Genomic DNA, 14,220 nt, shown 5'->3' with positions numbered 1-14,220 from the left:
GGCCTGTTACAGCCGGCACGCCTCTGGGTCACGTATAAAGACCGCCCAGCTCTACTTTGACTCTCCGGAGGTGGCCTGGGCTTTTGTCCAGGCAGAGAAGCTGGACTCGAACTGAGGACTGGGGGCTGGGGAATGATGTACATGGTCCGGAGGCTTGGTCCTCCTTGGTATCCTTTTGCTTTGATTGGTTGTATTTGATGATGCCTTTTTGCTGTTCTGCTTTTTGGGACTGTTATTTGTTTATTTGGGTGCTTATTCGTTTTTTCTTTTCACTGGTGGAGGGTTGGGGAGTGGTGTGCGGTCCTGTTGGGTCATGTGCCCGTCTTTTCCCGCGTGTTGGGTCTGGGGTTGGGGTTTGGAATGGAAGCGCGGGCTTTCCTCCCGCGCTGGAGGAGCAGTGGGCGGGGCTGGCACTGGGTCCGGGGGGGGGGGGGGGGGGGGGGGGTGATTGTGTTGCATCCGGGGGGTCGTTTGGATGGCGGGAGCAGCCGTGGTCAGCAGGAATCGGCTGACTTACGGAAGTATAATGGAAGGGGTTACGCAGCTCGGGGGGGCACTAGCTTTGGGGGGGGGGGGGGGGTACCGGGTTGCTGCTGCAGGGGCCGAAGGGGAACTGCTGGTAATGGGGGGGTTGGGAGGGGGGTCTGCCACCGTGGGGAACGGGCCTGGGGGGTTCTGTTGGCACGTGGTGAGCCGAGGGAGAGCTATGGGAGACCGGCGCAGAGGGAGGGGGAGGACACCCCAGATTCGGCTGGTCACATGGAACGTGAGGGGGCTGAATGGACCGATGAAGTGGTCCCGGGTCTTGGCGCATTTCAAGGGGCTGGGTGCGGACGTGGCTATGCTCCAGGAGACGCACCTTAAGGTGGCGGATCAGGTGAGGCTGAGACGATGCTGGGTTGGGCAGGTGTTTCACTCGGGGCTAGATGCGAAGAATGGAGGGGTGGCAATTTTAGTGGGCAAGAGCTTGTCGTTTGTGGCGTCGAATATGGTAGCGGACTGCGCAGGTAGATACGTAATGGTGAGTGGTAGGCTTCAAGGGGAACGGGTGGTTCTGGTTAATATGTACGCCCCAACTGGGACGATGCGGGCTTCATGCGGCGAATGTTGTGCCAGATCCCGGACCTGGAGGCTTGATCTTGGGAGGGGATTTTAACACTGTGTTGGACCCAGCCCTGGATCATTCGAGGTCAAGGACGGGTAAGAGGCCGGCGGCGGCCTCAGTGCTGAGGGGGTTCATGGATCAGATGGAAGGGGTAGACCCTTGGAGGTTTTTGAGCCGGGAGGTAGGGAGTTTTCCTTTTTCTCCCATGTCCACAAGGCCTATTCCCGGATTGACTTTTTTGTCCACAGCAGGGCGCTAATCCCGAGAGTGGTGGGGGCGGAGTATTCGGCGATAGCTATATCTGACCATGCCCCGCACTTGGTGGACCTGGATCTGGGGGAGGGGAAGGATCAGCGCCCGCTGTGGAGGTTAGATGTGGGGCTGCTGGCAGAGGAGGAAGTATTTGGGCGGGTCCGTAGGAGTATAGAGGGGTATTTGGAAGCCAATGACAACGAGGAGGTGCAAGTTGGGGTGGTCTGGGAAGCCCTGAAGGCGGTGGTTAGAGGGGAGCTGATATCTATTCGGACGCACAGAGAGAGGGCGGAGAGGGTTGAGAGGGAGAGGTTGGTGGAAGAAATGGTAATGGTGGACAGGAGGTATGCGGATGTCCCGGAAGAGGGGCTTTTGAGGAAGCGTCGCAATTTCCAAGCGGAGTTCGATATACTGACCATCTGGAAGGCGGAGGCGCAGTGGAGGAGGGCGCAGGGGGCAGTATATGAGTATGGGGAGAAGGCAAGCCGGATGCTGGCCTACCAGTTCCAGAAGCGGGAGGCAGCGAGAGAGATAGGGGGAGCCACAGATGCAGGAGGGAACCTGGTGTGGAGTGGTAGGGACATTAATGGGGTGTTTAGATCCTTTTATGAGGGGCTGTACCGGTCGGTGCCCCCTAGGGAGGTGGGCGGGATGGACCGCTTTCTGGATAAGATGGAGTTCCCAAGAGTGGAGGATGAGCGGGTGGAGAGTCTGGGGTCCCCAATCGAGTTGGAGGAGCTGATAGAGGCTCTGGGGAGCATGCAGACCGGGAAAGCACCGGGGCCTGATGGGTTCCCGGTGGAGTTTCACAAGAAATTCTCAGATCTGCTGGGCCCGTTGCTTGTGAGGACCCTGAATGAGATGTGGTTCTGATGGTTATACATGAGGACCAAACGGGGTTTGTGAAGGGGAGACAGCTGAATGTTAATGTGCGGCGGCTGCTCAATGTTATGATGATGGCGTTGGTGGATGGGGAGGCGGAAATAGTAGCATCAATGGATGCGGAGAAAGCTTTCGATAGAGTGGAGTGGAGCTACCTGTGGGAAGTGTTGAGGAGATTTGAGTTTGGTGAGGGATTCATTAGCTGGGTGAGGCTGCTGTATAGTGCCCCGGTAGCGAGCGCGGTGACGAATGGGAGGAGGTCGGAAGACTTTCGGCTGTCCCAGGGAACGAGGCAGGGGTGCCCCTTGTCTCCCCTGCTCTTCGCGTTAGCGATTGAGCCCTTGGCCGTGGCACTGAGCGACTCGAAGAACTGGAAGGGGATTGTGCAAGAGAAGGGGGGGGGGGCGCACCGATTGTCGGTGTACGCAGACGATTTACTGCTGTACATTGCGGTCCCGGCGGGGGGGATGCCAGAGATGCTGAAGATACTTGGGGAGTTTGGGGATTTTTCGGGCTATAAGCTCAACATGGGGAAGAGTGAGCTGTTTGTGTTGCACCCGGGGGACCAGGAGAGGGAGATAGGAGGGAGAGCTCCCGTTGAAGAGGGCAGTGAGGAGCTTTAGATATCTTGGGGTCCAGATAGCTAGGAGCTGGGGGGGGCCCTGTATAGGCTAAATTTTTCGAGGCTGGTGGAACAGATGGAGGAGGAGTTCAGGAGGTGGGCCACTCTCTTTGGCGGGTAGGGTTCAGTCAGTTAAGATGGCGGTGCTCCCGAGGTTCTTGTTTCTCATCCAGTGCCTCCCCATATTGATCCCGAAGGCTTTTTTTAGGAGGGTTAACAGGAATATTCTGGGGTTCGTGTGGGCGCGCAAGACCCCGAGGGTGAGGAGGGTATTCCTGGAACGAGGCAGGGAGGTAGGTGGGTTGGCGTTGCCCAACTTGTGTGGATACTACTGGGTTGAAAATGTGGCAATGATCCGTAGGTGGGTGATGGAGGGGGAGGGTGCCGCATGGAAGAGGATGGAGGCGGCACCCTGTGTGGGCACGACTTTGGAGGCGCTAGTGACGGCCCCGCTCCCACTCCCCCCGGCAAGGTATTCTACGAGTCCAGTAGCTTCCCTCAAAATTTGGGGACAGTGGAGGCGGCATAGAGGGGAAGTGAAGGCCTCAGTGTGGGCCCCGATACGGGGCAATCACCGGTTTGCACCAGGGAGAATTGATGGTGGGTTTTTGAGTTGGCATAGGGCAGGCATCAGGCGGATGGGGGACCTTTTCCTCGATGGGAAGTTTGGGACTTTAGAGGAGTTGGAGGGGAAGTGGGGTCTCCCCCTGGGAACAATTTTAGGTATAAGCAGATTAGGGCATTTGTTAAGCAGCAGGTGGCGGAGTTTCGGGTACTGCCGCCTAGGGGGGTGCAGGATAGGGTGCTCTCGGGGACGTGGGTCGGTGAGGGTAGGATCCCGGCAATTTATCAGGTGATGCAGGAGGAGGAGGCCTCGGTGGAAGAGTTGAAAGCGAAGTGGGAGGTGGAGCTTGGGGAGGAGATCGACAAGGGGACGTGGGTGCACACACTGGGGAGGGTGAATCCGTCCTCTTCTTGCGCACGGCTCAGCTTGATTCAGCTGAAAGTGCTGCATAGGGCGCACATGACTGGGGCCAGGATGAGCCGGTTCTTTGGGGGAGAGGACAGATGTGGGAGGTGCTCGGGGGGGCCGGCGAACCATACCCACATGTTTTGGGCGTGTCCGGCGTTGGAGGGGTTCTGGAAGGGGGTGGCGGGGACCCTGTCCAAGATAGTCGGCTCCAGGGTGGAACCGGGCTGGGGGCTCGCGATCTTTGGGGTAGCATTGGAGCCGGGACTGCAGGAGGCGAGAGAGGCCGGCATTCTGACCTTTGCGTCTCTAGTAGCCCGGCCTAGGATTCTTTTGTAGTGGAGGGACGCGAAGCCCCCGAGCCAAGAGGCCTGGGTTAACGACATGGCCGGGTTCATCAAGCTGGAGAAGGTCAAGTTTGCCCTGAGGGGGTCGGTACAAGGGTTCTTCCGGTGGTGGCAGCCCTTTCTCGATTTTCTGGCGGAGGGTTAGAGGGTGCTCAATCTCAGCAGCAACCGGGGGGGGGGGGGGGGGGGGGGGGGGGGGGGGTAGGGATCTGTTAAGGGGGTTTGTTTCTGCTACTGTTTGTTTGCTACTTTCTTGGGTTTTTTTGTATTGTTATTAATTTATTGCTTTGTACTTGGGGGGGGTGGGGGGTGGGGGGTGTTCTTTCTGTTTATTTTTATACTCTGTTTATTCTTTTTTGTTGGGAGAAAATTTGTAGTTGAAAAATTTGAATAAAAATTATTTTTTTTTTTAAAAATTGTCCACAACCATTCACGGCTGGATGTGGCAGGACTACTGAGCTTAGATTGTTGTGGGATCGCTTAGCTCTGTCTATTACTTGCTGGTTATGCTGTTTGGTACACAAGTAGTCCTGTGTTGTAACTTCACCAGGTTGACACCTGATTTTCAGTATGCCTGATGTTGCTCCTGGTCGGTTCTCTGCACTCTCCATTGAACCAGGGTTGATCCCCTGGCTTGGTGATAATGGTAGAGTGTGGGATATGCAGGGCCATGAGTTTGTAGATTGTGGTTGAGTACAATTTTGCTCCTGCTGATGGTCCACAGTGCCTCATGGATGCCCAGTCTTGAGTTGCTAGATCTGTTCGAAGTCTATCCCATTTAGCATAGTAGTAGTGCCACCCAACACGATGGAGGGTATCCTCAATGTGAAGACGGGATTTTGCCTCCACAAGGACTGTGCGATGGTCACTTCTACCGATACTGTCATGGACCTGTATCTGCAGCAGGCACGTTGGTGAGGATGAGGTCAAATATGTTTTTCCCTCTTGTTGGTTCCCTCACCACCTGCTGCAGTCCCAGTCTAACAGCTGTGTCTTATTGGATGCGGCCATCTCAGTCTGTGATAGTACTACCGAGCCACTCTTTGCGACGGCATGCCCCGTCCAGAACATATTCTGCTCCCTTGCCACCCTCAGTGCTTCTTCCAAGTGATGTTCAACATGGAGGAATACTGATCATCAGCTGATGATGGACAGTACTTGGCACTCAGCAGGATGTTCCATTGAGTATGTTTAACCTAAACCCTGTCTTCGTGGGGTCGAGAGTCGATATTGAGGACTCCCAGAGCAACTCCTCCCCAACTGTATACTACTGCGCTACCACCTCTGCTGGGTCTGTCTTGCCAGTGGGACATACCCAGGAATGGTGATAGTTGTGTCTGGGAATTCTTTTTTTTAAAAACAAGTATTTTTATTGAAGGCAGTTTTCATATATACAAAGGCCAAACCTCAGCAACAGGTAAAAGAACTAACAACCCATCTCTCCTCTCCCCCCCCAACCACCTCCAAGTCCGCCTCCTTTTTATTTTCTTCGCCCCCAATGTCATGGGGCTCTATGCACCACCTTAAATTGGATAAGCGCAACCTCGCACACAACGAAGAAGTTTGGTGAAAATGACTTTGCTGTCCAAGTTTCTGTTTGTATTTCAGACCCCCCTCACCTTTGTCCTTAAGTCTGTTTTTAGAAAGTGAATGGGATGATTTTGAGGTTTGTGTGGGCAGGGAAGGCCCCACGGGTGAGATGGGGATTTCTGGAAAGGGATCGGCAAGGAGGGAGGGAAGCTGGCTTTGCCGAGCCTGTTGAATAACTACTGGGCAGCAAACATCGCAATGGTTAGTAACAGGGTGGTGGAGGAAGGGTCGGTCTAGGTGCGGGTGGAGATGGCATTGTGTAGGCAGACCAATTTAGGGCACTGTTGTTGGCGCCCCTGCCGTTCCCACTGGTCAGATACTCCGTGAGCCCAGTAGTGGTATCAGCAACAGCCGAACTCCCCCAGGACCCCCATGATCTTATCAAAGCTCCCACTGGGTGGGAAATGTACAACAGGAAGTTGTCTGCATACAATGTTTGTGGCAACTCTCCATCTCTTAAGATGATGGCTTAAGGGCGGCACGGTGGCGCAGTGGTTAGCACTGCTGCCTCCAGCACTGAGGACCCGGGTTCGATCCCATTCCCGGGTCACTGTCTGTGTGGAGTTTGCACATTCTCCCTGTGCCTGTGTAGGTTTCGTCCCCACAACCGAAAGATGTGCAGGTTAGGTAGATTGGCCACGCTAAATTGCCCCTTAATTGGTAAAGAATTACTGGGTACTCTAAATTTTAAAAGAAAATTATGGTTTGCATCATGCTGATCAACTATGTCAAGAATCACCTGGAGTTTCAGGAGCCTCATTCTGTATTTGCTGCAAAGCAAGGTGCAGGATTAGCCGGCCTGTTTTCTCTGTGCCCTCTGCTCAGCCAAGTGAACATTCTGTTTCTGCTCATTTATTCCAATGCTTTCTGTCCTCCAGTCTGAAAAATAACTATGAACCACAATTCCTTTGTGTTCTTAAGCTTTTTATCCATCCTCCTTTTAGAGTCTGCACCGCCCCTTGGAAATGGCACCCTACCTAAGCCCACGCACCTCCACCATATCCCTGCAACCCCATCTAACCTTTTCGGACACGAAGGACAATTTAACATGGCAAATCCAACAAACCTGTACATCCCTGGATTGTGGGAGGAAACCGATCACCCGCCTTCTGCACTGTAAATCCTATGATTCCACTAGAATAAAGAACAATACAGCACAGGAACAGGCCCTTCGGCCCTCCAAGCCGGTACGGGTCATGATACAAACCTTTGCCAAAAACCTCAGCACTTACTTGTGCCGTATCCCTCTATACCGATCCTATCCATGAGTTTGTCAAGATGCCTTTTGAACAGCGTTAGTGTATCTGCTTCCACAACCTCCCCTGGCAACGCGTTCCAGGCACTTACTACCCTCTGCATAAAAAACCTGCTTCAAAACCTCCTCTGAACTATTGCCCCACGGGCCTTAAACCTATGCCCCCTGGTGACTGGCCCAGCCACCCTGGGAAAGAGTGCCTGCCCATCTACTCTATCCATGCCCCTCATAATCTTATAGACCTCTATCAGGTCACCCCTCAACCTCCGTCTTTCTAATGAAAACAGTCCGAATCTACTCCGGCTCTCCACGTAGCTAACACCCTCCCGACCAAGCAACATCCTGGTAAACCTCCTCTGCACCCTCTCCAAAGCCTCCACATCCTTCTGGTAGGGTGGTGACCAGAATTGTGCGTAATATTCCAAGTGTGGCCTTACCAAGGTCCTGTACAACTGTAGCATGACTTGCCAGTTTTTCTACTTGATGTCCCGTCCAATGAAGGCAAGCATTCTGTTTGCTTTCTTGACTACCATGTCTACTTGTGTTGCTACCTTCAAAGATCTGTAGACTTGTACGCCCAGATCCCTCTGACTTTCTATATTCCTAAGAGTTTTGTCATTTACGGTATATTTTCCCTCTATGTTCGACCTACCAAAATGCATTACCTCACATCTGACTGGATTAAACTCCATTTGCCATTTCTCTGCTCAAGTCTCCAACCTATCTATATCCTGCTGTATCCTCTGACAATCCCTTTCCCTTCTGTGACCAAGGCAGTTCTGTATCCGTCTTACCACCTCACCTCTGATCCCGTGTGACTTCACCTTTTGTACATTCCCCCATGAGATGCCTTGTCAAAGGCTTTACTGAAGTCCATGTAAATAACATCCACTGCACTCCCCTCGTCAATCACCTTTGTCACCTCCTCAAAAAACTCGATCAAGTTAGTAAGGCACGAACTCGCCTTCACAAAACTATACTAGCGCTAATGAGTCCATTTGTTTCCAAAATGTTGTATGAATCCTGTCCCTGAGAATCTTCGCTAATAATTTACCTACCACCGACGTGAGGCTTACCGGCCTATAGTTTCCAGGATTATCCCTTTCTTAAACAGCGCTACCACGTTAGCTATTCTCCAGTCCTCTGGGAACTCACCCGTAGCCAATGAGGACACAAATATGTCAGTCAAGGCCCCAGCAATTTCCTCCGTTGCTTTCCTCAGTATTCTGGGTAACTCACATCCGACCCAGGAGACTTATCTACTTTAATATCTTTTAAAAGACCCAATACCTCCTCCTTTCGATGTTAGCATGATCCAGACTGCCCACACACCGTAACAAGAATCAACTTCCACAAAGTCCCTTTCTTTGGTTAACACTGATGCAAATTAATACCTCGCCCATTTTCTCTGGCTCAACACAGATTCCCTCAGTGTCCTTAAGTGGTTCAATCCTTTCCCTGGCCACCCTCGTGCTTTTTACATATGAATAAAAAGCTTTGGGATTCACCTTAATCCTACTTGCCAAGGACTTTTCGTGTCGTAGTTGCAGTTCTGAAGGCTGGGTAAATTGCTGCAAACAATGGTATGTTTGATGTTCAAACAACCGCGCAACATCAAACAAACCATTGTATGCAGCAAACTACCCAGCCTTCAGAACAGCAACCACGACACCACACAACCCTGCCATGGCAATCTCTACAAGACGTGCCAGATCATCAACATGGGTACGACCATTACACGCAAGAACACCACCCACCAGTACACACTCGTGCGACTCGTCCAACGTTGTCTACCTCATACGCTGTAGGAAAGGATGTCCCGAAGCGAGACGATGCAGACACTCTGACAACGGATGAACGGACATCGCGCAACAATCGCCAGGCCAGGAATGTTCCATTCCTGTCGGGGAACAGTTCAGCAGCCATGGGCATTCAGCCTCTGATCTCCGGGGTAAGCGTTCTCCAAGGCGGCCTTCAGAACGTGCGACAACACAAAATCGCCTAGCAGAAACCTATAGCCAAGTTCTGCACACACGAGTACGGCCTCAACCGGGACCTTGGATTCACATTGCATTACATTCACCCCCCACCATCTGGCCTGGGCTTGTGACATCTTACCAACTGTCCTGGCTTGAGACAATTCACACCTCTTTAACCTGGGGTTACCCCTCTCTCTGGATCTGTAAAGACTTAATTACCTGCAAATGCTCGCATTCGAAGTACCGTCTTGCATCTTTGACTTTGTATATATATGTTTCTGCAACATACCTCTTCATTCACCTGAGGAAGGAGCAGTGCTCCGAAAGCTAGTGATTTGAAACAAACGTGTTGGACATTAATCTGGTGTTGTAATACTTCTTACTGTGCTCACCCCAGTCCAACGCCAGCATCTCCACATCATGAAGAACAAGAGGGCACAGGTTTAAAGTGATTTGCAAAAGAAGCAAATAAGATCGGAGAAAAAACTTTTTCACACAGCGAATGTTTTGGATCTGGAATGCACTGCCTGGAAAGTGTGGTGGAGGCTGGTTCAATCGAGGCATTCAAAAGGACATTAGATGATTATTTAAATTGAAAATAAGTGCAGAGGTACAGGGGAAAGGCACGGGAGTTGTGTTGAGTAACCACGCACATTGAGAGAGCCGGTGCTGACGCAATGGGCTAAATGGCCTCCTTTTGTGCCATAACAATTCTGTGATCTGTGCAATTAAGATTTATTTTTACTTTTTCTCAGTCTCTTATCTCTCTCTCTCTTCATCCTATCTCTGTCCAATCTTTTTGTGCTTTTCTTTTTAAATCAAATTTATACTTTCTGATTTTGATTCTATGGGGCACAGTGATAATTTTTCAATCAATTGAAGCACCTCATGGTTTTTATGTCCAGCTCATATATGCTATGAATCCCAAGAAGATTGAACTGTACTGATTCACATCCCAGCAAGTCAACACTCAGAAGTGCGCAAAAACATTATTCAGCTGTCAAAATCCAGGTAATTAAAATTAAAGCTTTCCAAGACATACCTTAAGCGCTATAGGATCCAGAGTAAAATCCCAGACATCCCCAACAGAGTCATCCAATGCATCTTCAATTCCTTTCAACTGATTGGTGTATTCTTCAAGAAATTTTTCATAATTCTTCAGCTGCACTTCAGCGTGGATTCCTAAATACAGAGGCAGAAATATGAAAGAATTACAATAATTTGCTGTCTGTAGTTTGATACTCCAGCTTAAAAAAAATCTTATTTTAAAATCAAGCTACGGCTCATTAACCCTTCCCAAATCAAAGCAAAACCAGACAGCACCAAAGCATCAGAATGCTTTCGCTACCCTCTCCCTTCAGGAAATTGTCCTTGTATCCCTTTATAAACTCTTGTGCTAACAATATTGCCCAACTGAGAGTGGACAGATAACCTCATCCTTCATCTCTAGCCTGTCAATATTAAGTGAAGACGAGTAGGATTTGCTCACCAATTCCCATTTTACCCTAAGGGGAAAGTTGAGCTTTCGCTTAACATTTTAACTTTGCCTTTGAAAAGTAATGAGGCAAACTTCTGCACCTTGCGGTGTGGCAAATGTGACATCCCTATTGAAATGGCATTCAGTCATTCCGAATAACGACAAGGTGGTCAATTTAACATTTGGTGTGGGAATAATGGAGGGCTGGAATTAACAGGCACTTTGGGAGGTTTGAGTTCATTGAGGAGCCATCACATATGTAAAAGGCAGAACATGCATGACTAATAAAACTAAGGTTTTTGATTAAATAATAAAATAGGTGACACGGTGGCACAGTGGTTAGCACAGCTGCCTCAGAGCATAAGGTATCCGGATTCAATTCCGACCTCAGGTGACTTTGCCCATTCTCCCCATGTCTGCACGGGTTTCCTCCGACAGTCCAAATACGTACAGATTCTGTGGATTGGTGATGACCAATTCACAGGGTTACGCGGAGTGGGCCTAGTAGAGTGCACTTTGGGAAGGGGGGGCTGCAGACTCAATGGGCAGAATGGCCTCATTTCGCACTGTAGTGATTCTATGAACTGGTAGTTTATGAAGGAAATGCAAAATGTTGTCCACATGGATTTAAAGACAACGCATGGTTCACAAAATTGAAGTTCAATGAAATCAAAGGGTCAATGTCAGGTTGGATGAATTAAAGGTTTAAGAACAGAAAACAGAATTGTTCCCCAGACCAGAGGATGGTAGAGATTGATGTCGCCCAAGGCTCAGCACCTTTTTGTAAGTGATTTTAATACTGGCATACAGTGTAAAATTTGAAAGCTTGCCAATAACACCAAACTTGGCAGTGTGGCGAACAATAAGGATAATGCCAATCCAAGCAACAGAACACAGACGAGCAGAATAGACAGACAAATGGCAGGTAGAATTTAATATAGCAAAGTGTGAGGTGATGTATCTTGGCAGAAGAGATGTGTCAAGACGAATAGCACAGTTCAAAAGATTATGCAGGGACATAGGGGTTTCAGGGCATTGATCTTTGATGGTGGCATGACGTATTGAGAGTAATTAGCAAAACAGATGGGATCTTGGGATTCTGAAATAGAAACTTAATAGAAATAGAAACTTCTGAAATAGAGGTATTGCATACAGAAGCAGGGAAGTTTGAAAACACTACTTAGGCCACAAGATTTTTGTCACCACACTTTAAAAAGTATGCGCCTCGAGAGGATGTGGAGGAGAGCTGCCAGAATGATATCTGGGATGATAGAATTTAACTACAAGGTCAGGTTGGAGAAGCAAGGGTTGTTGCCCTTCAAGCAAAGGAGGTTATGGGCAGATTTGACAGATGTAAAAAAAAATGACAGATTTGGGTACGGTACAATGGCTGTTCCTATTGGTTGATTTTCAAGGATGAAGGTAGAGATTTAAGGCTCTGAACAAGAGGCACAGGTTGATGGAACTCTGCCTACAAGAGCGGTGGAAACAAAATTGATCAGCAAAGGAAATTTGATAAAGAATTGAAGGAAATAAGGGAGAAGACAGGGGAACGGGACTAACTGAATTGCTGATCAGAGAGCGGGCAAGGATTCAATAGGCCACAAAGCCCCTTCGGTGCCGTAATGGCACTATGAACAACATACCTGCTCCTATTTATTAGCTTACTGCACAAAGGCAGCAAGACACTTTCACATTCAACAGATTACAATCTAGCATAGGGAAATGCTGCAGTCATTTTTCATTTTGTAGAATAAAGGGATAATGGGGTCTTTTTCAGGATGGCAGTCGGTGACAAGTGGTGTGCCTCAGGGGTCTGTGCGCTGGGACTACAACTTTTCGCAATGTGCATTAGTGATCTGGAAGAAGGAACTGAAGGCACTGTTGCTAAGTTTGCAGATGATACAAAGATCTGTAGAGGGACAGGTAGTATTGAGGAAGCATGGGGGCTGCAGAAGGATTTGAACAACCTAGGAGAGTGGGCAAAGAAGTGGCAAATGAAATACAATGTGGAAAAAAATGTGAGGTTATGCACTTTGGAAGGAGGAATTTAGACATAAACTATTTCTAAATGGGGAAATGCTTAGGAAATCAGAAGCACAAAGGGACTTGGGAGTCCTTGTTCACAATTCTTTTATGGTTCACGTGCAGTCAGTCAGCAGTTAAGAAAGCAAACACAATTTTAGCATTCATGTCAAGAGGGCTAGAATACAAGATCAGTGATGCACTTCTGAGGCTGTATAAGGCTCTGGTCAGACTACATTTGGAGTATTATGAGCAGTTTTGGGCACTGCATCTAAGGAAGGATGTGCTGGCCTTGGAGAGGGTCCAGAGGAGGTTCACAAGAATGATCCTGGAATGAACAGCGTGTCGTATGAGTAACAGTTGAGGTCTGTACTCGTTGGAGTTTAGAAGGATGAGGGGGGATCTTATTGAAACTTAAAGGATACTGCGAGACCTGAATAGAGTGGACGTGGAGAGGATGTTTCCACTTAAAGGAAAAACTAGAACCAGAGGACAATCTCAAAGGAAGGGACAATCCTTTAAAACAGAGATGAGGAACAATTTCTTCGGCCAGAGGGTGGTGCATCTGTGGAACTCTTTGCCGCCGCAGAAGGCTGTGGAGGCCAAATCACTGAGTGTCTTTAAGACAGAGATAGGTAGGTTCTTGATCAATAAGGGGCTCGGGGTTATGGGGAGAAGGCAGGAGAATGGGAATGAGACTATCAGACATGATTGAATGGCGGAGCAGGCTCGATGGGCCAAGTGGCCTAATTCTGCTCCTATGTCTTAAGGGCTAATCAGACAAATGGTTAAGGTCATTAAGTGATGATGATTTATGGAGAATATCGAACAGATGAATTGTTCTCCTAGAAATCTTTATGATCCATGTAGATCCTCAGCACAACCTCTCAGTTACACATCTTATCTTCACAGTGCAAACATCCCCCACCCCCAAATATGGGCAGGGTGAAAACCTGCGGATAGACAAGACACCTCCTCCACCACCCAGGGCGGCCAGACACCATCCTCGCTGGGGTTGGGAGGGGTTCATAGATCCCCACTCCTGCCAGGGGGGAGGAATGCCCACTCGCCCGGAAGGAGCAGAAATGCCTCCTCCGCCCGGGAGGGGGGCAGAGATTCTCCCCGGGGGGGAATGGGCGGTACAGACACCCACCCCCGGCCTCACTCACTCTGGGATCCGTCATCAAAGCGGTCAAACTGCCAGTCTGGTGAATGCGGCTCCAGCGCCATCTTCAGATCTCGTGATCCGGTCACGCGCCTGCCCCGCCCCTATCACTCTCTGCGCAGACGCGGGGAGCAATGCTCTCTGGGAGATGTAGTTTCCGGGTGAAAGGTCAGGCTGGAAAAGCTGGAAATACACAGAAGAGAGTTAATGTTTTAGCTTAATTAAACATGTGAGGAGTTAGGGCAGGTTTTTCTGGCCACCCCAGGGTGAGGGGTCAGGATTGGGTTTGGATCAAATACCGGACAACATACTACATGGTGACACTTCATAAACATAGGCAGCAGGGTAGCACAATGGTTTGCACTTGCTTCACAGCTCCAGGGTCTCAGGTTCGATTCTCGCCTTGGGTCACTGTCTGTGCGGAGTCTGCACATTCTCCCTGTATCTAGATGGGTTTCCTATGGGTGCTCTGGTTTCCTCCCACAGTCCAAAGATGTGTCGGTTAGGTGGATTGGCCATGCCACATTGTACCTAGTGTCCAAACAAAATGG

General features: G+C 49.7%; 1 protein-coding gene across 4 annotated transcripts in view; it reads right to left on the bottom strand.

Annotated features, from left to right (window-relative positions):
• Positions 1–13,801, bottom strand: part of washc4 (WASH complex subunit 4) — a 180,805-nt gene extending 167,004 nt beyond the window's left edge. For all 4 annotated transcript variants that reach the window (XM_038810878.1, XM_038810879.1, XM_038810877.1 and 1 more), the window contains exons 1-2: positions 13,674–13,801; positions 10,045–10,184 (exon numbers count right to left, since the gene is read on the bottom strand). In XM_038810878.1, the coding sequence (XP_038666806.1) occupies positions 10,045–10,184; positions 13,674–13,734 (201 nt within the window). In that variant the 5' untranslated portion in view covers positions 13,735–13,801. The remainder of the gene's footprint in view (positions 1–10,044; positions 10,185–13,673) is intronic.
• Between the last annotated feature and the right edge of the window lie 419 nt (positions 13,802–14,220).

The sequence above is a fragment of the Scyliorhinus canicula genome, chromosome 11, assembly GCF_902713615.1.
Source record: "Scyliorhinus canicula chromosome 11, sScyCan1.1, whole genome shotgun sequence".
Lineage (NCBI taxonomy): Eukaryota > Metazoa > Chordata > Chondrichthyes > Carcharhiniformes > Scyliorhinidae > Scyliorhinus > Scyliorhinus canicula.
Note: the sequence above shows the minus strand (reverse complement) of the source record. Positions and strands in the feature narration are given on the sequence as shown.